The sequence below is a fragment of the Gouania willdenowi genome, chromosome 8 (assembly GCF_900634775.1).
Source record: "Gouania willdenowi chromosome 8, fGouWil2.1, whole genome shotgun sequence".
In the NCBI taxonomy this organism is placed as follows: domain Eukaryota; kingdom Metazoa; phylum Chordata; class Actinopteri; order Blenniiformes; family Gobiesocidae; genus Gouania; species Gouania willdenowi.
In genome coordinates, this window is record NC_041051.1 from 21,668,664 (window position 1) to 21,689,254 (window position 20,591).

General features: G+C 39.0%; 1 protein-coding gene across 1 annotated transcript; it reads left to right on the forward strand.

Moving 5' to 3' along the window:
• Window positions 1-4,603: 4,603 nt before the first annotated feature.
• On the forward strand, window positions 4,604-20,209 carry kat2a (K(lysine) acetyltransferase 2A). Its single transcript, XM_028455719.1, has 18 exons — window positions 4,604-4,828; window positions 5,067-5,190; window positions 5,277-5,422; window positions 5,507-5,596; window positions 7,140-7,321; window positions 7,432-7,623; window positions 7,728-7,834; window positions 11,551-11,655; window positions 12,242-12,378; window positions 13,838-14,046; window positions 14,123-14,249; window positions 15,841-15,951; window positions 16,038-16,181; window positions 16,264-16,378; window positions 16,461-16,497; window positions 17,506-17,569; window positions 17,660-17,744; window positions 19,153-20,209. The coding sequence occupies exons 1-18, from the start codon at window positions 4,604-4,606 to the stop codon at window positions 19,344-19,346; spliced, it is 2,394 nt and encodes a 797-aa protein (XP_028311520.1). The 3' UTR covers window positions 19,347-20,209.
• The last annotated feature ends 382 nt before the right edge of the window (window positions 20,210-20,591 follow it).

Sequence of the window (20,591 nt, forward strand, 5' to 3'; positions counted from 1 at the left end):
TGATGATGTCATCAGTTCTTCCCTATTTGGCCATCCATGAAAAAGCTACTTACACTCCCACTTGCAAGAAAACATCTAGTGGTTTTAATTTCAGGTTTCAAGTGTTTACAGAATGACAGTTTAACATCTTATTTGTTATTAACTTAACATTTCCCAGGTTGGGAAGCACTGCCTCGAATGTGTGGTGTTCATGGAAGCTGAGAATGTCAATCGTTGGAGCAATTTTACACATTTATATCTTAAACTGAAAATTATATTTTTGTTTTAAATGAAATGTTATACAATCTGATCATTTATGTAATCTGTCACTCATTTTATGAGTGTTGAACATTCTTGTTTTGTTTTTTTCAATGCAATATTTTTGGCATATGATTAATAATAATAATAATAATAACTGCAAGCAGTTATGAAAGGGGGCCAAGCCTTCCCACGTGACTCGGCCCCCAGGTTTCGTGGAGCCCGTGAAAGTACGTCACGAAAGATGACGGGCTTGGGGCGAGCGTCAGGACACAGGCCAACGTGCCATTTGCTGTGAACAAATGGATATGAAGTTTTGGAAGATGTGATTTAAAATATGAAAGTTACAGGCCAAAATGCATCTGCACCCATTATAGCGCCACCTAAAGGTGCACATTTTGGTATGGGTGGTCCGTGTACTCTTATATATGTACCCTGTAAATTTCACAGCCCTGAACATAATAATTCAACTGAACACGGCCCCAGGAGCGACCCAAGGTCATACCCACCAAATTTGGTAAAAATCGGTCTTGCCATTTAAGAGATATAAATTTCCCGTATTTGCAGCACCCCCTAGTGGCATAAATTATAAAAAATTTTGCTCATGCCCCCACAGTCACATGCCAACCAAGGATCTCAGATTTGGTGTTGTTAGCATTTATTTTGACAAAGATATGCAACAGTTATACATTTTTATAGCCAACTAGAAAACTTTACTCAGTAATTATTCGCGCATATTTTGAGCCAACAAAATTATTTTATCAACTTTAGATCAAGTCCAACTGAAGACTCTACGTGCCACACTGATTAGACAAAACCCCATGGAGGAATTTGAAAAAGAAGGTTTTTGATGTGTAGTGACTTACAAAGAGTAATATGCCGTGGGAGTGGGCGTGGCCTATGTCAGAAGATGCGACTCTATATAGGTACCCCCTTTGTTCGACTACAACATTTTGTATAGAAAACTATTTAAAAACAACAATATAGCATAATGATGAAATGAACAAGTGAAAACACACATTTTAAAGAATCTAACTTAGTAAATAAGTGGAAAGAAACAGTATTTAATGCAGTGGTTAACAACCTTTTTTGGATCGTGACCCTATTTTGATAGTTTTCAATCATGTTTGAGCTCAGATATGTATTTATTTTTACTGCATTTTAGTTTAACTATATTCACAAAGTGAAAGTATAGAAATACAGTTGTTTAAGATTGTGTTGTTTTAATAATAAAAAATAATTACAAAAAAGTAATTACATTTTTCAGAAATTTCAGGCGACCCCACATAGGTTAAAAAATAGATTTAGTGGTTCCCGAATAGATTTATTTCTATAGTTTTTATTATTTCCAGTCATCTCATGCCTGGGGGGGGACAAAAACGGACACTTCATTTGTTATTTTTCCACTCTCTCCCTCAAGTCCCCCCTGTAGGGCCATTGCGTAACCCTAGGGGCACACGTACCCCCATTTGAGAAACCCTGCTGTAAAGTAAGCTACCCTCCAAAGTCTAACAGGCCCCCGCACTGAAGACTTTCAAATCCTGCTTTAAATCAACTTTTAATTCACCTGAGTTTTTATTTATTTATTTATTTATTGGTGGTGGTGGTGTGTGTGTGTGTGTGTGTGGGGGGGGGGGGGTTCTTAGCCCTGTTTAGATTTCTTTAATTTCATTATTTTATTGTTTGTTAATAAAGCAGCAGCAAATCATCATTTAGAATGTTGTGTTGATTGTAACCATGGCAACAGAAATGAAAACAAACACAGGAGATGAAAGCAACATGACTTGAAAGTACCTAGATTCTTCTAGAGTAGCACACACAGCTCAAAGCTCACAGCTCTAAAAACGACACTTTTTTGTTGAACATTCTCTTGCTTTTGTTTCTTGAAACATTGATGATGGATCAAAAACCAGCGATGGACGTTACTTTTAGTGACTTTTGGGATTCTCAGCCCTTGTTTAACAAATTCAGAGGGGCGTCATTCCACCCGCCAAAGCCACCTCGGAGGAAGAAGGTTAAAACACGGGAGATGAAGGGAGACCAACCATCATCTCCTGGAGACAAGGGTGATGATGAACAGGTGAACCATCCACCAGCCACCGTACCAGTGAGTCCCTGTGAACCAGACACACTGGTACCTGACCAAGCACCACCAGGGTGTATCACATGTGCAAAGAGGAGAAACAAGAGATTTTTTGCAACGTACCTGTTGGAATTACAAGAGAAGGACCTGGCCCAACTCACACTGGCTCTAGATGTTTCCAGAAAGGAGTTCCATGAGCAGAACATTGAAAAGGACATTCTGAGGGCCGATCTCAGGCAGGCGCAGGAGAAATTCAAAAGTCAAAGTGATCAACACGAGCAACTGTTGGAGGTGAACGCCAAGATGTTAGAAGTGGTGAAGTCAAAGGAGCAGGCCTACTGCAGTCTGGAGGAGCAGGTGAAAGAAAAGGTGACCCTGCTGGAGAACGCCCTGGTAGAAGCACAGAACCAACTGAAAGCCAAAGATGTGGAATTAGAAGAAGAGCGGTCCAGACACGCTAAAAAGAAACCACTACGGAAAAGAATCCGCCAGTGGTTTACCAGGAAAACCAAACATTAGAACAAAATAAACCTCAAGTTTGACTCTTAATCTCTATCCCCCCATGATGATTTAAAATGTTCCTCTCTCCTCTCTTTCCATTCTTTTCTCCTTTGAATGCAGGAAGAAGCTTTTATTAAAAAAAGATGAAAGAACAAATGAATAAACAAAATGTTTATAAAAAGAATTGTTGCGTTGAACTGAGTTATTAAGTTGGGTCAGACCATGAAAATCATAGTATAATAACTTTTTTCCTCAAGAATTCTGACTTTAAATTAAGAAATCTGCCATTTTTCTCAGAATTCCAACTTTAAAGTGAGAAGTCTGACTTTAAGGTAAAAAATCTGATATTTTTCTGATTTTAAATTTAGAATTCAGATTTTTTTCCTCAGAATTCCAACATAAGGGAGTTGGTTTTGCAATGCACACTTTTTTTTAGTAATCTCTCAATGAACAATTTATGTCAAATTTGTGTTTAAATTCTGTTAGCTCCAAGAGTTTTAATTCCACTTTCATTCCATCATTGTGCTCTGTTGTTGTTTTTTCACAGTATTCTGAGCAAAATGTTGTAGATGGACAAATGGGGGCAGGGGCGCAAATCATGGTGGGGGATGCAGGGGTCGTGTCCCCCCCCCAAAAAATCCCATTGTAAACACAAATTAAATAAATATTACAGTATAGTAACCTTATTTTACTTTAAAATACAAGTCATGCTGCTTAAAAACACATTGACGATTTTAACAATTGAAATATTATTCCCCTCAATTAAAATAAACAGTTTTTACATTATTTTTCAATTCTGATGCTTTTATACTGGCCATGTAGTTCATAGTGCTGTGGACTTGTAGCTACACATTCACACCAAAACATTTTTCATTGAGTAAAGTTTTGTATATTTCTAAGTTTTGTGGCATATTCAATTGTACTTTATAATTTGTGTAAATGTTTGTGTATTCTGTAGATTTAGTTTAACACATATTCTGATGACAAAAAGTATAGCCTGTATTTTCATGTCCCCAAAAAGTAAAAAGTGTGCCAAGTTTCACGCTGATTGGACAAAATCCCAAGGAGTAATTCTAAAAAGTAGGTTTTCCAGTTTTTGCGATTTTGCTCCGACAAAAGTTTAGACGGAAATGGGCGTGGCCTAGCCCAGGTGATTCAGTGCTACTCAGGGAATCTGTCCATATGAAGTTTTTGAATGTGCGACATACAGTCTGGGAGTTGTAGGCCAAAACGCATTGACCTTGGTTATAGCGCCACCTGCTGGCGGATATATGTGAATTTTTGCGTCCAAGGTCCCCTGGGGGTTTTGGACCCACCTTCCAAAGGGCACCACCCTATCTTGCACGGTTTAGCCTGCAGCAACACTTTTACCAACGGAACTATAAAAGGTAACAATAATAATAATAATAATAATAATAATAATAATAATAATAATAATAATAATAATAATCGGAACGATAACAGTAGGGTTCCTAGCACCGCTGGTCCGAGGAACCGCGTATGCTTACATACGCGGTTCCCTGGACCCGCGGGCTTGGCCCCTAATAATAATAATAATAATAATAATAATAATAATAATAATAATAGGATACAGCAATCAGTGTGGTCTCAAGCAGGATAATAAACGACCACATGTATTTATTTATTTATTTGTAAGTTCCACTGTGATATGTAAAGAAAATACAGTGAAGGTTGGTCGTTATTGACAGTTCTACTTTCCGACAGTCGTGAAGGCATCACACAGGCACTACAGAGGAGCAGGAAGGCTCGAGCAGCGTGGATATGTCGGACCCGGCGGCTCAGGCCTTACAACCCCGGCTTCTCCAAGCCCAAACTGCTGCTACCGCGGGGTCCAGTGGGGCCACAGCAGGCTCCGGTTCAGGGAATAGTGACCCAGCTAGACCCGGACTTAGTCAACAACAACGTGCAAGCCAGAAGAAAGCACAAGTGCGAGCTTTCCCACGGGCGAAAAAGCTGGAGAAACTTGGCGTGTTCTCCGCATGCAAGGTAGCTAGCGCTGCTATCCAAAGTTAACCATAACATAGCTTCTAGTCTTTAACTGGCGTTAGCCGCACTGTGTCATATCAATGAATCTATTCGAATATATTCAACCCCATGATGAACTGTCTGTAAAGCGAGCAAGCTAATGAGGCTAGCAGTTTAAATGAGGCTCCCTGTATTGTCAGCTAGCCCAACCTCGAGTGTCATCCACAGCATCTCAACCTCGCATTGCATCTTCTTTCAGGCCAGTGACACATGCAAATGCAATGGGTGGAAAAACCCAAACCCTCCATCAGCCCCACGTGTGGATCTGCAGCAGCAAGCCGCCAGCCTGAGCGAGCCCTGCCGCAGCTGTGGACATGCTCTGGGTACCAACTACCACACACACACACACAGACTGCACTTCAGAGGCTTGGCTCTTTGTTCACTATGTGTTCATGTTGTCCGTCCCCAGCCGATCATGTGTCCCATTTAGAAAACGTGTCAGAGGATGAGATAAACAGGCTGCTGGGGATGGTGGTGGATGTGGAGAACCTCTTCATGTCTGTGCATAAAGAGGAGGACACAGACACTAAGCAGGTCTACTTCTATCTGTTCAAGGTAGGCGTTTTCTATTTTTACCTGCATAAGCACAGGAGTCGAGCATGAATTGCTCATGGTGTGTAATTTGTTTTTCATTCTCAGCTTTTGAGGAAATGCATCTTACAAATGAGCCAGCCAGTAGTGGAGGGGTCACTCGGAAGCCCACCTTTTGAAAAGCCCAACATTGAGCAGGTAACCATGAAGCAAAACCATTGGAGTCGCAGTGGACTGAGGGATTTACTTCAGATTGGATCACAAATTTATCACAGACACACTGCGATCATCTGTGTGGCAGACGATCCCATGGACATTTTCTTACAGTAAACACTGCGACATACCTGAACCACATGTTTTTTCAGCTGAATACATGTGTAATTTGTAATAAGTAGTGCTGGTAACTGATCCTAGTCCAACTCTTTAACATTTTAGCCAAAATATTTTTAATTTTGCATGTTTGTTGTAAAATGTAAGAGTAAATACCCTATAAACGTTGAAACATGATTATTACAATTGCATTCTGCTATTGATTGAGAATGACATCACTAAGCCTGGGGGTTAGTTACTCTTTGAAGTGTTAACCAATTAGGGATTGACCGATATGGGTTTTTTAGGGCCGATAACGTTTTTTTTTTTTTTTTACCCCATCAGCCATTGCCAATGACTGATACGGACTGCCGATTTTCTTGAGCCGATACTACTTTTGCTCCCTCAATTTACATCATAAAAATTACACAATGATGATAACAAATGGTAAAGGTCTCAATTTTTTTTTTTTTTTTTAAAAAAAAGAACATTTATTGAAATTAACAAAGGTGAGGTAGAATGACAAGAAGTAAATAAAATATATCTAAAAAATATTAAAAACAGGTGACGTAGACCAAGAACAAGTAAAAAATATTCAACAAATATTAAATAATGCGAAGCCGCGAACGCAGCTGCTCGCATCGGCCGATGCCGATACACTTAAAAACCGCAAACATTGGACGATAATATTGGCCGGCTGATGTAGTGGTCTATCATTAAAACATATCTCAATGTGTTTGCTGACCTGCCACTAGGGGGGAATTCAAAACATGCCTTGATTATGGTTGGGGCTAAATCTGGATGTTTTTAAGTCAATATAGTCTTACCAGCAGAAAGACAATTCTGGGTTAAATTTCCTGATGAGAAATGCCACACAGACCCTTTTATTAACAAGCAGCTGCACAATATGTTCCTCAAAGGGACAGCACATGTGAGTGAGTTCTGTTGTTGTGGTTTGATTAGGAGAAGGTCTGGGTTAGGACGCACTCAGCAATCCATCAAACTGTTTTTCTTGATGTTTTGAGAAGTAGTGAATGCTGCAACTCCAAAAACAAGTATTTTAATACAAAAGAAGATATAAAATATAAATATATCAATATAGGTGATCGTGAAATATTCTATATTGCTAAAATGGTAAACTCGATATATCTTGAATCTTGATATATTTCCCAGGCTTAGTTTCAACCCATAGAGGGCAGTCACTCTTACATTTTTACAACAAAAATGCCAAATTGAAATAGTTGGACTGAAATCAATCAAAAACACTACTTCATGCCCAAATACATTTGTCTTCAGCTGAAAAAAGTGTATTTGGGTGTATTTATTGAAGTCAGCCCATTTGAACGACATAAATTACTCTACTTTATGTGTAATTGTTCTGTCCTTTCGGTGTAGTCTACTGATTAAAACATTTCCCGATGGTTTTCCATAGGGGGTTTTGAACTTTGTCCAGTACAAGTTCAGCCACCTTGCTCCTAAGGAACGACAGACCATGTTTGAGCTGTCAAAAATGTTCCTGTTGTGCCTAAATTACTGGAAGCTTGAGACTCCAACGCAGTATCGACAGCGCACCCAAAAAGACGACGGCACAGCTTACAAAGTGGACTACACCAGGTTTGTACCTATGTTACCTGTGATAGCAGCTACACACTGTTCCATGTTAGGTTTTAACATCAGACGACACAAGCCTGCGTAATAGTGTTAGTTTTCCTCGTCACTTCCAGGTGGCTGTGTTACTGCCATGTCCCTCAGAGTAACGACAGCTTGCCGCGCTATGAGACCACTCAAGTCTTCGGCCGCAACTTGCTCAAGTCCATCTTCACCGTTACCCGTCGCCAACTGCTGGAAAAGTTCAGAGTGGAGAAGGATAAACTACTACCAGAGAAACGCACTCTTATCCTCACACACTTTCCCAAGTAGGAGCAGTGTTGTTCTTGTTCTTACACAAATACCACCTTCATACACACACTTCTGTCACAGGTATGTATGTCTCATACTTTTCTAAATGTGTTGTTATCAGGTTTTTGTCCATGCTCGAAGAAGAAATCTATGGTGAAAATTCACCAATCTGGGAAGCAGATTTTACCATGCCTGCATCTGATGGCACACAGCTGGGGCATCAGACAGGTGAGGCCAGTGCATACTTGAAAAATAACCTGTACGGACTGCTCAGGAGGTGTAATAGATATTTTTTTTTTTGTTTTTTTGATTTTAAGTAAAAAAAAAAAAAAAAATTTGTCCTCTGTTCTTCAATATTATTATTAGCAATTAGGGCTCTACGGTTATGGCCAAAATGGTAATCACGATTATTTGGATAAAATTTTTAATCACGATTATTTATCATGTTAGGAAAAACTTCAGCCTTTTTATTTAACTTCTCAACAAATGATATATGACTAGTTTAGAGTGCAAAAGAAAAGCTTTAAACAAGAAAAATACCATAATTTCTGGGCTATAAAGCGCACTGTTTTATTGGCGGCATTACAATAATTTCGCAATTTTCTAAAAACAATCTACACAAATGATGCAGCCTAACTGAGGCCACGCTCTGATGACAATACCCTTCATAACTCGGTCAGTCATAATGGGCAGGTAGGCGGGCTGCTGTACTCAATTAGGTTTCACAGAAATGTCCGTGTTTCAACTGATAAGTTTCCTTTACTACATGAAGTCTCCTCCTCACTGCCCCACGTCTACATATCGGTCCATTTACAGCTTTTTATGATCTAATGTGAAGGAGCTCAATTTTGTGACGGCATGAAGCTTATAAAACCGGGAAAAATCCACAATTTAGCCGCGTCATTGTTTAAGCCACAGGGTTCAAAGCGTGAGAAAAAAAGAAGCGGCTTATAGTCCGGAAATTTTTGACTCGAGTGTCAAGACAGAAACTTTAACTATATACTTTATATAGGTACTTATGTCAATCAACTCATGGGGTTGTGTAGACAACACGAGTGCCCTCCCCATCTCAAAAAACACTAACACTCCAGTTTTCTCGACTACCGTGCACTTCCACGTTAGGTTAAAGTATTATTATCAGGTTAACTTGTTGCTGAGTCACACAGGCTGTGTGTGCCAAACAACAAGCGCGTGCGCAGCTGATGTGACCTGCATGTGTGTCTGAAACCGGCCCGACCGTTTGGTTCTGTTGTGTTCGGATGAGGTATGATATCCATCCTGTGTGAGGAAAAACAAGGAGGGAGAGGTATAGACTGGCATGTGGATGACGGATCCATGTTTCATTTCCACCGGGCTTCATCCCAGCCCACAGCTGATGCGGAGAGGGGCGGGGCTTATGATCAACATAAACAGACCAGGCTGACTGCAGAGCATGTCAACATGTTGCTTTTTCTGAATAAAAACCAGTAAAAAAAGCAGCACTGTTGCAAAAATGATAACAATTTTGCCATCAAAAGCCTGCCTCTATTCAACTGCTGATTACGGAAGAACAAAACAAGCTATAAACAAAAAAAACAGAGTTTAATCTTTCAGAATCTGGTTTCAGATTGTCATTGTACAAAATATTCTGTGGGTCTTGAAAGATCAGTGAAAATCATCCAAAACATCTGACAATATGGGGTTGGCTGCTCTGAAAATGGCTGGCAATGAATGAGTTAAGGTATCTTTAATGGAGCCTTAATCATGCATTTGCCCCCTTGGTGGTTGGCGACTACTGGGGTTAAGAAAGTGCCTGGTTTGATATGCAGCAGAGCCGCATTTTAAATGTAAAAATCGTCGTCAATCAGGTTAATTTAATCGTGGTGGCAGAAATCGTGATCACGATTAAAATTTGATTCATTGTGCAGCCGTATTAGTAATGTACACTGAAACCCCATATGTGATTATGTGGTTCAGAGGCCACCAGTGTCATATTCAGAGAAAGTTCTACACTCGCATATTAATTAAAGCGGCTACAGATAAAAAAAAGAAATAATAAATCATCCTATAAAGACATAGTGTGGGATTCATAGATCGATAAATCATAAATTTGTTTCTTTGTCAGACAAGGAGCACAGATTCACTTGACACCATTTTTTTTTTAGTTTTTTCCCGGCATTGCTGTTTGTTCCTCTCTCCGGGAAACATTCAGTTCCAGCCTGGATTCAGATCTTTCCGTGTAAATCCCAAAATAAACATCAGCCACTGTTTTTTGTCCCAACTTTCAATTTGTGAAAACACCTAAAATGTGTTTGGAGTTTTGGCGAGCAAACGCAGTAAATCACAGTACAAATGATGTAAAAACACTTGGCTTATAGGATTCCACATCCCACAATGCAATTTGCCTAACTTCTCTGATAATATCAATAAACGTAGTGTTTACAGTGGAGATTTTACATGTTCTTTCAAGCAAATCTTTGATTTATTCATCTATAAGGCCGACACTGTCTTTATTTGATAAAAAGAAAACTTATCTCATGAATAAGCATAATATAAAGAGAAAACAGCACTGCTAACTCAGAAGCTTCTCATAAGGCATCAAATTAGACCTGTTAACAGTTTAGGGCACTAAACTCTAAAGAATAAGTCACATGTTGTAAAGGCAGCCAATTGTTATCTAACTAAGGTGAAGAAATAATATAAGAATGACTCAGATTTGGAAGAAATATATACCGTCCTAAGGTGTTTCTTTGGATTTAAGTCATGTGTTAATGGGTTTAAAGTCCTTACATGGATGGGATTGCACACCACAACCAAAGAACACGTGGGGCACACAGAGCTGTGTGCCCCAAGAACATACTTAACGTAGTAATAAATAAAGCTAAGAAGCTGATTTGTTCCTCAGAAGCTCAGTCAGTTATATTATATACAGTCAGTCAGTTATATAACAGTCAGTTATATATTTTATTTTATATTGTGCATTGTTGGACTGTCATTGCTAACTAATTATTATCATATTTTTAATTGGTTTATTCTTTGAATCATTCATATTCATTTATACAATTGTAATCTTTTAATTTTACTGAGGTTAGTACACATTCAGAGCCAGATAAGTAATGGGACTAATAATTTGCTTACTATTTGTTTATTTTTTTTTTCTCTTTTGGGCCTTGTTTTTCTCATTTTTGGTTGTCGGTTTCGGCCAATAATCTTCATTTCGGTGCATCCCTAGTTTAAAGTCTGCTGGTTACAGAACAAAAACATACAGTTTGTCACACATTTGTGCCATTATTGTTGTACAGTTGCCTGATCTTTAAAATGTGACACATGAATATACGCAACAATCACGAAACTTTATAATACAAAAATACACTTGTGAATAGTGTACGTATGGAAGAGCAGAATGTATTATGTAACTACGAACATGCTGCGCTAGGTTCAGAATATGGTTTGCCATATTCTGTATAAAGTTAAATGAATAACCTACAAATCACTAGGGTTGCCAACTTTGGTTGTTTAGTCGACTAATTGGTCGACGCCGTCGTGGTCGACCAAGATTTTCATTGGTCGACCAGCAATGGTATCAATTTCAATACCGAAAAAAAAAAATGCAATGCACTATGAGATAAGGATTAAATATCAATGTAATGTATTTAATGCCGAAACTAAAAAGCTTGATTAAGGTTCATATCATAAATGGTCTGTGTTTAAAAGCAAATCGGCACCACAAAACGCCAAAACTAAATATTTGTCTCTTTTTTTCTTTCTCCTCGTCCTCCTCTGCACCTAAACATTCATTCTCCGTTTTTTTCCCTTCATTCTCCGTATTTTTTTTTGTCGACTAATCACTACATGTGCCATATTCTTTGTCGACCAACCATTTCCTTGGTTGACTACAGCCCTAGAAATGGTGGAGACAGTGGAGTTTGACAATTCGTAGTGTTCTTTGGTGCCTGTGATTGCAGTGATCAGTCCGGCCTCGGTGTCCTGCTCTCCTGCTCTGTCCAAGTGTCTGAGCAGCAGCTCCTCCCTGAGCAGCATGGATGCTGGTGGCGTCGAGTCAATCACAGGTCAGTCGCTTCTCGGTTTCGAAATTGCTTCACCTTTTTTCTCAGCATGACACCATTTAACTCCAGAGAGGTTTGATCACATTCAAATGGACCTGATTTTGTTTTGTTTCAACTATTTGCTTAGTTTAGTCCAGAACAGTTCAGATTTACTTTTGGCTAAACAGTCATTCTCTGTGAAATTATGCCTCTTTATCTGCTTACAGTGTGTAATGCAAACAGACTAGCAATTTAGCAAACAAACCATCTACAGGGTGTGATGTAGAGTGTAAGGGTAATGATGAAGTGCATCTCTGTTCTATTAAATACAGACTGGTTGGTCTGATCATTATACATTCAGATTTATCCACATTTTAAATGGGTGGAAATTTTTTATCCAAATTGTATTAGCAAAATTGCACTAAAAGAAATCCTTATACATTGTTAAAGTGTTTAATTTTTTTAAAAGCAAGGCAGTCAAACAGTAAAAGCAACTTTTGTTTGCAAACACATCAAAATAATGTGCTTTAAAACAATGAAGAAGTTATTTGACATGTTGCTTTAAATGCACTTCATTTATTTTTTAATAAGTAACGTATATTTTTTTTAGGTGAAAAGCGTAAACTTCCGGATGCCTTGACCCTGGAGGATGCCAAGCGGATCCGTGTAATGGGAGATATTCCAATGGAGCTTGTGAATGAGGTCATGATGACTATTACAGACCCTGCTGCTATGCTTGGACCAGAGGTCAGTTAAAGCTAAATCTTTAAGAGGAGTTTTTCCTTTGTGTGGCTGTTGGGGATTATATATCAATATAATGTATTTAATGCCTAAACATGATTCTGTACCCAGCAACAGCTCTATGTGAGTGCGTGTTGTGCAGCAAAAAAAAAAGTGTTGTGCTTAAGCTGTCAGCGCAGTGTGCGGTCATCAAAACAGAGAGGGAACAAATTAAGGGCTTAAAACAAGTATCCACTGTTAAATCAATTCTTGTTCTGCACAAGAACATGGATTATCTTTATATTTGATATGTGGATTATTTAAATAGATCCACTGCTGTCTCTGGTGCAGCAGTGCACACTGCACACCTGTGTTTGACATGCGTTTGTTCTTTGTTTTTTTGGGTCGACTAATCGCTACGTTATGCCATAGTCTTGATCAACCAACCATTTCCTTAGTTGACTACAGCCCTAGAAAGCAGAGGACGCATTGCACACAGGCAGCATCGGGGGCAGCTAAAGGGCTGCAGGGGTCCTTGGGAAAAGACGGGAGTGTCCGAGCCAATAGCCTATATTAAATAGGTGTGGCTGATGTATGTGTTTTTGGGTAATTCAGAATAAAAAGAGTTAAAACAACTTGTGCACACCTGGAAATCCCTTTTTTGTCCATGTGTGCAACAATTATTACGACGCTACAGATTAAAAAGGGAGAAAACAACAAAAAATGCCCCCTATGTTGCTGAAAACTGAACGTAGGGGTCGCCATTGCTTCGTAGGGGAGAAAAATTACGTTAGGGGGCGCCTACGCTCAACACCGCCGGCGAGAACCCTGTCTAACGTTTATTAATTTTCTGTCTTCAGAAAGTCAAATTGCTGCCACACCTGCTCTGACTTTAAACTAATAGAGCTTGAATTCATTGCATGTTTGGGCTTAATTTTGAATATCTCTGGTCGGGTTTGGACAGTAAATCAGGTGATGTGTTTCTATTAGTGCGAGAAAGACATAGATGGATGCTGACTAACCTACATACCTGTGCACGGATGTGAATAATGTCTGGTTGAAACGGGTTCCAGCTTAAAGACACATCGGCTTCATTTGGGTCGGACAGGTTTGGGCCGTGTTCTGTTGGGCTCAGGCTGGCTCTTATTTTTTGACCCAATTAAAGCTTTTCTCCCGCCGCTGCTCTTGGGACCGTGGCACTGAAACAGTCACAGCACCCCCTATTTTAAGCAGTAAGAGTATCCAAGCACATACTGTGCTGTATCCATTATAATCTTCTTATTTGCATACATTTTTAGCCGATTTAGGATACATCCTTACATCCCTATAAGGTACTAATCAATCAAATATTACACTAAGTTGTTTTTATTCTGAAATGCTCAGTTCAGGATCAATTCATTTCACTTTTGTAACTTCTGAATTGACAGAATGTCTTCCAGATTTCACTCAAGTCAGTAGTGTATTTTTCCCATGTCTACTTTTTCAGACCAATCTGCTGACGCCAAACGCAGCCCGAGATGAGACGGCCAGGCTGGAGGAGAGGAGGGGCATCATCGAGTTCCATGTCATCGGAAACTCGCTCTCCCAGAAGTCCAACAAAAAGATTCTAATGTGGCTGGTCGGCCTGCAGAACGTCTTCTCTCATCAGTTACCTCGCATGCCCAAAGAGTACATCACACGCCTGGTGTTTGACCCGTAAGTGGTTGTCCCTGTTTGTGATGTGGAACTATCTGTATCACGTCTGCTCTCCTCATACCTCTGATTTTCTCAGGAAGCACAAAACCCTCGCCCTTATAAAAGATGGCCGCGTCATTGGAGGAATCTGTTTCAGGATGTTTCCCACTCAGGGCTTCACAGAGATCGTGTTCTGTGCCGTCACATCCAATGAGCAAGTTAAGGTAAATATTAACTTACGCTCACTGGATGGACTGAGCCTTTAGGAAAGCTTCAAAGCTGCATATTATTTACAACAGGTGGAAAACCTATAATAATGTATGAAACAGTAAGATTACTTCATCGACTCTTTTGCCTCTGTATGTGTCATCCTTTCATGGATCAATGTAGACAACAAGGCTCAGTCATTTGTATTTTTAGAGTAACATAAAAATGCTCCAAAGGCGATTTTCTGAACATTACATAGAAAAAACACTCACGGGTCGGACTCGGATGAGAAAATGCAGCCTGATCGGCACTCCAACTGTGACAAGGTTATTTATTTACTTGCCGTTCAAGTGACTGTTTATTGCAAGACCTGTGCACATCCCTCTGCATACATCTATGGAACCAAACAGTAGTTTAGTCCACTGTGCTTGTCTTCTTTCAGTATCAAAGTGGTCTTGTTCTCATTCTTTTTGGGACGCCTCTGCAAGCCGTCAAGAAAGCACGCCAGCATCTTTTGATTTCACGTCCGCAGAACTGTTCGAACCCTGAACAGCAAGACAAAATGTATCTCACAATCTTTTCAAAGCAATAGGTTGGGCACATGTTTTTTGATGTCATCAATGCTGATAGAAAAAGGTTTATCGTCGCAAATTAGGTTTTTCTTTATCTTCATTCCTTTAAATTTTTATTTTGATCTTGACCTTGACTCCGTGTAACGCAAATTCAGCCTTTTTATTCTAAACACATTAAATAGGTCATAAATGTATTTCTTAAAGCATGTAAAAAGCCATTCAGCCATTTATAATGTATTTGTGTAGCTAGGCTTCACAAACTGTTTAAAATTTCTGTGTTCAGACTTTAATGGGCGGGTCAGATAATAATACAATGCTTCCGTTGGTGACACATTTTCCATGAAATGAGCACTTTTTTTTTTTTTTTGTACCACGATTTAGTTTTTCGTCTCTAGTGGGCGCAGTTCTGACTTTATCCAGGAGAGATGCACATATTCGGACTCGAGCGGAGCAGACCTTTTCGCTGACACCTCGTTTGAGCATTTTTTTAATTTTTTTTTTCACACTGCTCTCTCCCATAGACCCGTTGAGTGTTTGTAAACAGTGATGTATTTTGTTGGGCGGGGCTTAGCCTGGAGGCAAAACCATAATTGTCTTTGTTTTTTCTGAGCACTAGTGTCTGCTGGATTCCTATAAAACTTTAATTTTTAATTTATTCCTCCTATTCTGGCACCCAAACACACAACAAAGCTGTAACATTACTAGCCTCCACAGTGTTTAGCCAGCGGCGTTTCCTGTTTTTGCCTCCAGCCACGTTACTCGTGACATGGGCCATTAAGGGGTCTATAGGGTTAGGGTTAGTACATGGAGCAGAGAGAAGTGCTTGTTTTTTAATGATTTTGAGACCTAATTTTATATATTTTGTGATTTTTTTTTTTTTTTTCATCTTTCAAATTTAGCTCAGTGGTCAATGATATAATACAAATGTATTTGTGCTTTACTGGGACTTTAATAAATTACGGTTATGGAAAAGTAAATGAAACAAGTGGATAAGGTGGATCTTCAACATTGTCTTTTTTTTGTCTTTGCTATTTAGGGTTATGGTACCCACCTAATGAACCACCTGAAGGAATATCACATCAAGCACAACATCCTCTATTTTCTCACTTACGCTGACGAATATGCCATTGGTTACTTCAAGAAACAGGTACAGCAGCAGACATGACCTGCAAACCAAGTTAACATCCCCATCCTTATCTTCACTCTCTTTTTTTTATAATTTGTTGCTTCCAGGGTTTTTCCAAAGACATCAAAGTGCCCAAGACTCGATACCTGGGATACATCAAAGACTACGAGGGGGCGACCCTCATGGAGTGCGAGCTGAACCCGAGGATCCCTTACACTGAGCTCTCTCATATCATCAAACGGCAGAAAGAGGTCCTCAAAGTTCTCATCAAAAAATACATTTCTTTTGCCCACTTGTTTTAAAGTTACATGAATTGTGTTTTTATCTGAACAGATTATAAAGAAGCTGATTGAGAGGAAGCAGAGCCAGATCAGAAAAGTTTACCCAGGTCTCACCTGCTTCAAAGAGGGAGTGCGGCAAATCCCAGTAGAGAGCATTCCAGGCATAAGTGAGTTTACTTTGAGTCCATAGAAAAATTCTGAAATTCTCCATCATTATCATGACGACGACTCTTTTTTTTTTTATTGCAGGAGAGACAGGCTGGAAACCCAGCAGCAAAGACAAAGGGTAAATACATAAGCACAGTAACAATAATACATGTTTTCAATAGTTGGTTCACTTCAATACATTGTGTTACAGCAGTTTTTGTGTAAAATAAAATGGCCCAAACTACAGCCTTTATTCCGACAGTCTGTGACAGAGAGAAAAGGACAGGGATACTCTAATTACATTTACAAAGTTTAGTAGTAGTTACTGTACAGTGTATTTTGATATCACTCACACCAGAGGTTCTCAAACTTGTACCTCCTTTCTCTTATTTCTAAATTTAAGAACCCCCTTTTACTCAGATAAATGAGTGATGACACACATTTTAAAGAATTTCACTTTGTAAATAAATGAAACAGTATTTATTCCTGAATATATTTATTTTTTATAGTTTTTTATCATTTCCAGTCATTTCCCGGCTGGTGTGGGACCAAGACTGACCCGTGTATTTTTAGTTCATGTTCTAATCAAGATTGTTTCTATCAATATAATTCTAATTATAATTTTAACTAAAAATAATAATTAAATTAATAATAATTTTCCACTTTCTCCCTCAAGTGCCCCCTGTAGTGCCATTGTGTACCCCCATTTGAGAAACACTGACATAGACAATAGACTATGTGAGAAAGGAAAACAATGATGCAGTGTGATTCATTGGAGCTATAAGAGATTTGATAGATTGTTTCTAGATATTATATTATATAAAAAATATGAATATTTCTTTATATATGTGTAAAATCTATATTCTACTAGAGCAATGTGGTTTATTAATAATGAACAAAAACATGAGATGAACATGAACCATAATATTTTTCCTTGTTTTTTATCTTGTTAAGTGTTATAGCATTATTCTTTATAACAATGTGTTATTATTAAATTAACGTAAGAAATTCTTTGCGATGAACTCAACCGGGCTTAGCCTGGATAAATCTGTCTATCTTGGTTTTGTGAAATACCCCAAATTCTGCATTAGTTGGTCAGTAAAAGATGAATCTGGTTCATGCACTTTACACTCTTCTATTTGTGCAGGAAGGAAGTGAAGGACCCTGATGTACTGTACAACATGCTGAAGAACCTCCTGGCCCAGATCAAGGTGTGGTGGACCACCTGGTAACCATTGGTTCATACATCCCAATTGTAATTCTGATTCTGACTTGGATTATGTTCTTCTGCTCTTTCACAGACCCATCCTGACGCCTGGCCATTCATGGAACCAGTGAAGAAATCTGAAGCTCCAGATTACTATGAAATAATTCGCTTCCCCATCGGTGAGTTTAAATATCTTTTAATGGTCTCTGAAATCAGTAAACATAACGAAGACTCACTCGACTGTAAAAGCACTGTGTTCCTCACAAAATCTTAAACCCAGCGATAAAACTGACAGACATTCTAACTTTGTACTGGATGTAGTATTTGAGGTTTATTTTCCCAAACTCACATGTTTTCTGGAGTTTTAGCCTCTGAAAAGTCACTTTCTGAGCAATTCTAAAAACGGGCCTACTCATGCATATTCATGAGTAGGCGTGTCTGTATACGCTATCCACACACTCTTGTTATTGTTTTCAGCCAAAAAAACTGCACATTACAGTAAAACACATGGCTATTTAAGCGGCTATTGTGATTGTGAGTCAGAAAAACACTGTTTCATAAAGTGTGTGTGCCGCACGCCTGCAGTTAATGTTTGCAGAGCCAGAGCAGCAGCAGCAGAATCAGAGGAGTTCAAACACTTCAAATGCTCTTGACCTTCTTTTTAATTTTCTTTATGTATTTTATTGTGTTGAGCAGTGCCACTTTTACAGTACACACAACACAATTATATTCAACAAAATGATTACTGGGTAATTCTATTATTCTACAGTATGTTTTTCAGTGGGTTTCAAATGTACATATCTGTGCCTTCGTGGGAAACCCCTTTGTATCCACTTCTTTATTTATATAGCACCAAATACTACAAAGTGATTTCATGGCACTCATCACTGATAATAAAGTTAGGTTTTAATGACAAAAAAAACCAAAACATTTTCTCAGAATTTTAAATTCTATTCTAGAGTTTAAAGGAAGCCAATTTTCACTGCATCCAGACTGATGCACTGCTGCGTCTGTTCGCTCCCGTGCACCATCGCCTCTGGAGCGATCACGTAGAGTCCGGACTGTTGAGTCACAATCCAGACACAATCGCTTCTGAACAAACCCGACGTGGTGATTTAACAACTTTATACTGTTTATTGTTTATTACAATCAGCAATCTTTTTCTATATATAAATATATTATATACAGATGTATGACTTCTATCACTCGCTCCCACTCAATTCCCTCCACGATCGGACACCGTCCTGCATGCGGAGCACGTCTCATCCGTCCTTAGGTATTAAAGCTGTGAGAACATCACTTTCCCCACGTTGTCTGAAGCTCGTTTCTGAACATTCAGTTCACCGTGATGATCAGTGGACTGTCAGTAATATTCTACCGCCTAACACCCGCTTTCACTGGACGAATGTGTATGACTGACTGAAAAATACACACACATTGGCCGCACCCTTAACTTTAAAGGAAAAAAAAATAGCATCCTACACGCTGGAAAATACAGTAAATGACAATGATTTTTCCGTTTCAAATGAGGCTCCAGTAAGAGGTTTATGAGTGCATTTTTTTGAAGAAACCCTTTTGTCTGCACAGACTTGAAGACGATGACGGACAGACTGAAAAACCGATACTACGTTACGAAGAAGCTTTTCATTGCCGACCTGCAGCGCATCATCACTAACTGTCGTGAGTACAACCCCCCCGACAGCGAGTACTGCAAGTGCGCCAACACACTGGAGAAGTTCTTCTATTTCAAGCTGAAAGACGGCGGCCTGATCGAGAAATGAACTCTGCTCTTCACACGCAGCAGAGATGTTTTGTGTTTTTGTATCTTTTCTTTGAACTGCTGCCAAACACTTTGGAAACGGCAGAATGTGAGGACATCAAAGTGTGTGTTGATGAGGAAATACCAAATGGTCAGTAAGCAGTATGTTTGACAGTCTCACAAACACTCACTCCCAATCAGGCTCTCACGGGATGTGATTGTTTGCATCTACATTCTTCTTCATTGAGAGCACCAAAGTACAGGTCTATTGTATAAACAGTACTGTATTTACATAATCATTGAAGTGTACTGTATTCACACGAGGATTGAACTGCTTTCAGAGGGTTCAGTAACAGTTCTTCATTCCACTTCAGTCCAGCTTGAAGGAGACGGTGTATTATGATTCAGCTGGACCTCGGGACCTAAAACCACGTTGCCTTGCATCACTGACAGACACTTGAGCATCCCAGCAAATACCCCAGGTGTGAATATATATATGTATCCAGCAGTGAGAGAGAACGTCCTAACAGATAGAAAGTGGTTTGTTAAGTAGGTAGCTCATTTAACGGTCGGGGATCCAACATCATGTTGAGTTTATTTGTAAAGAGTGAATCCTTTGCACATTCACACCCTCTAGTGTTTCTTACGAGGAGCAGCTTTGCTTATTTATTTTTCTTATTGGGTTGAGGACGACTTGTTTGTTAGTGTGCTAGTGATTTATTTTGTCTTCATAAAAGAAAAGTCTGATTATGAGAAAATAAATAACCCACCCCACACACACACAAAGCTGATGGTTGCTGTTTTACTTTTGTATTGAACTGTGCATTCAATGTCAAACAATGGTTTCCTCTCTACCACTTCATAAATAAATAGTATTTATAGTGACAATGTCTGAATGCCAATTTTTCACACTTTGTGTAACTTATTCCGTTCTTATACTGTCGCATCTGCTGGTTTCATAATTACACACTTCCAAATACAGCCGATCGCAGTCATCATGACTACGCTGGTTTGTCTTATGTACGTTGAATAACGGGAGTTAATTATTGACTTTTATTACATTAAATATATCAGATTGGTGTCATGCTTTTTGAGGAACTATCCCTGACTCTCCTGTGCTTTTCAAAATACATTTTTAGCTGTATTTATTTTTTGCACAGTCATGGCACCCAATGAGCACAGACACAAGTTGAAACCGATGTAAAGCAACTAATTAAATTATTTGGCCATGTAATCAAATCTTTCCACATAATCTTTTGGAAGATGT

What these genes read in the sequence shown, in the direction of transcription:
- kat2a (XM_028455719.1), top strand. Translation starts at nt 4,604, where the DNA reads ATGTCGGACCCGGCGGCTCAGGCCTTACAACCCCGGCTTCTCCAAGCC. An exon ending in CATCCAATGAGCAAGTTAAG is followed by an intron (nt 14,250 to 15,840) that starts GTAAATATTAAC and finishes TTTGCTATTTAG; the next exon opens with GGTTATGGTACCCACCTAAT. An exon ending in ACCTCCTGGCCCAGATCAAG is followed by an intron (nt 17,570 to 17,659) that starts GTGTGGTGGACC and finishes GCTCTTTCACAG; the next exon opens with ACCCATCCTGACGCCTGGCC.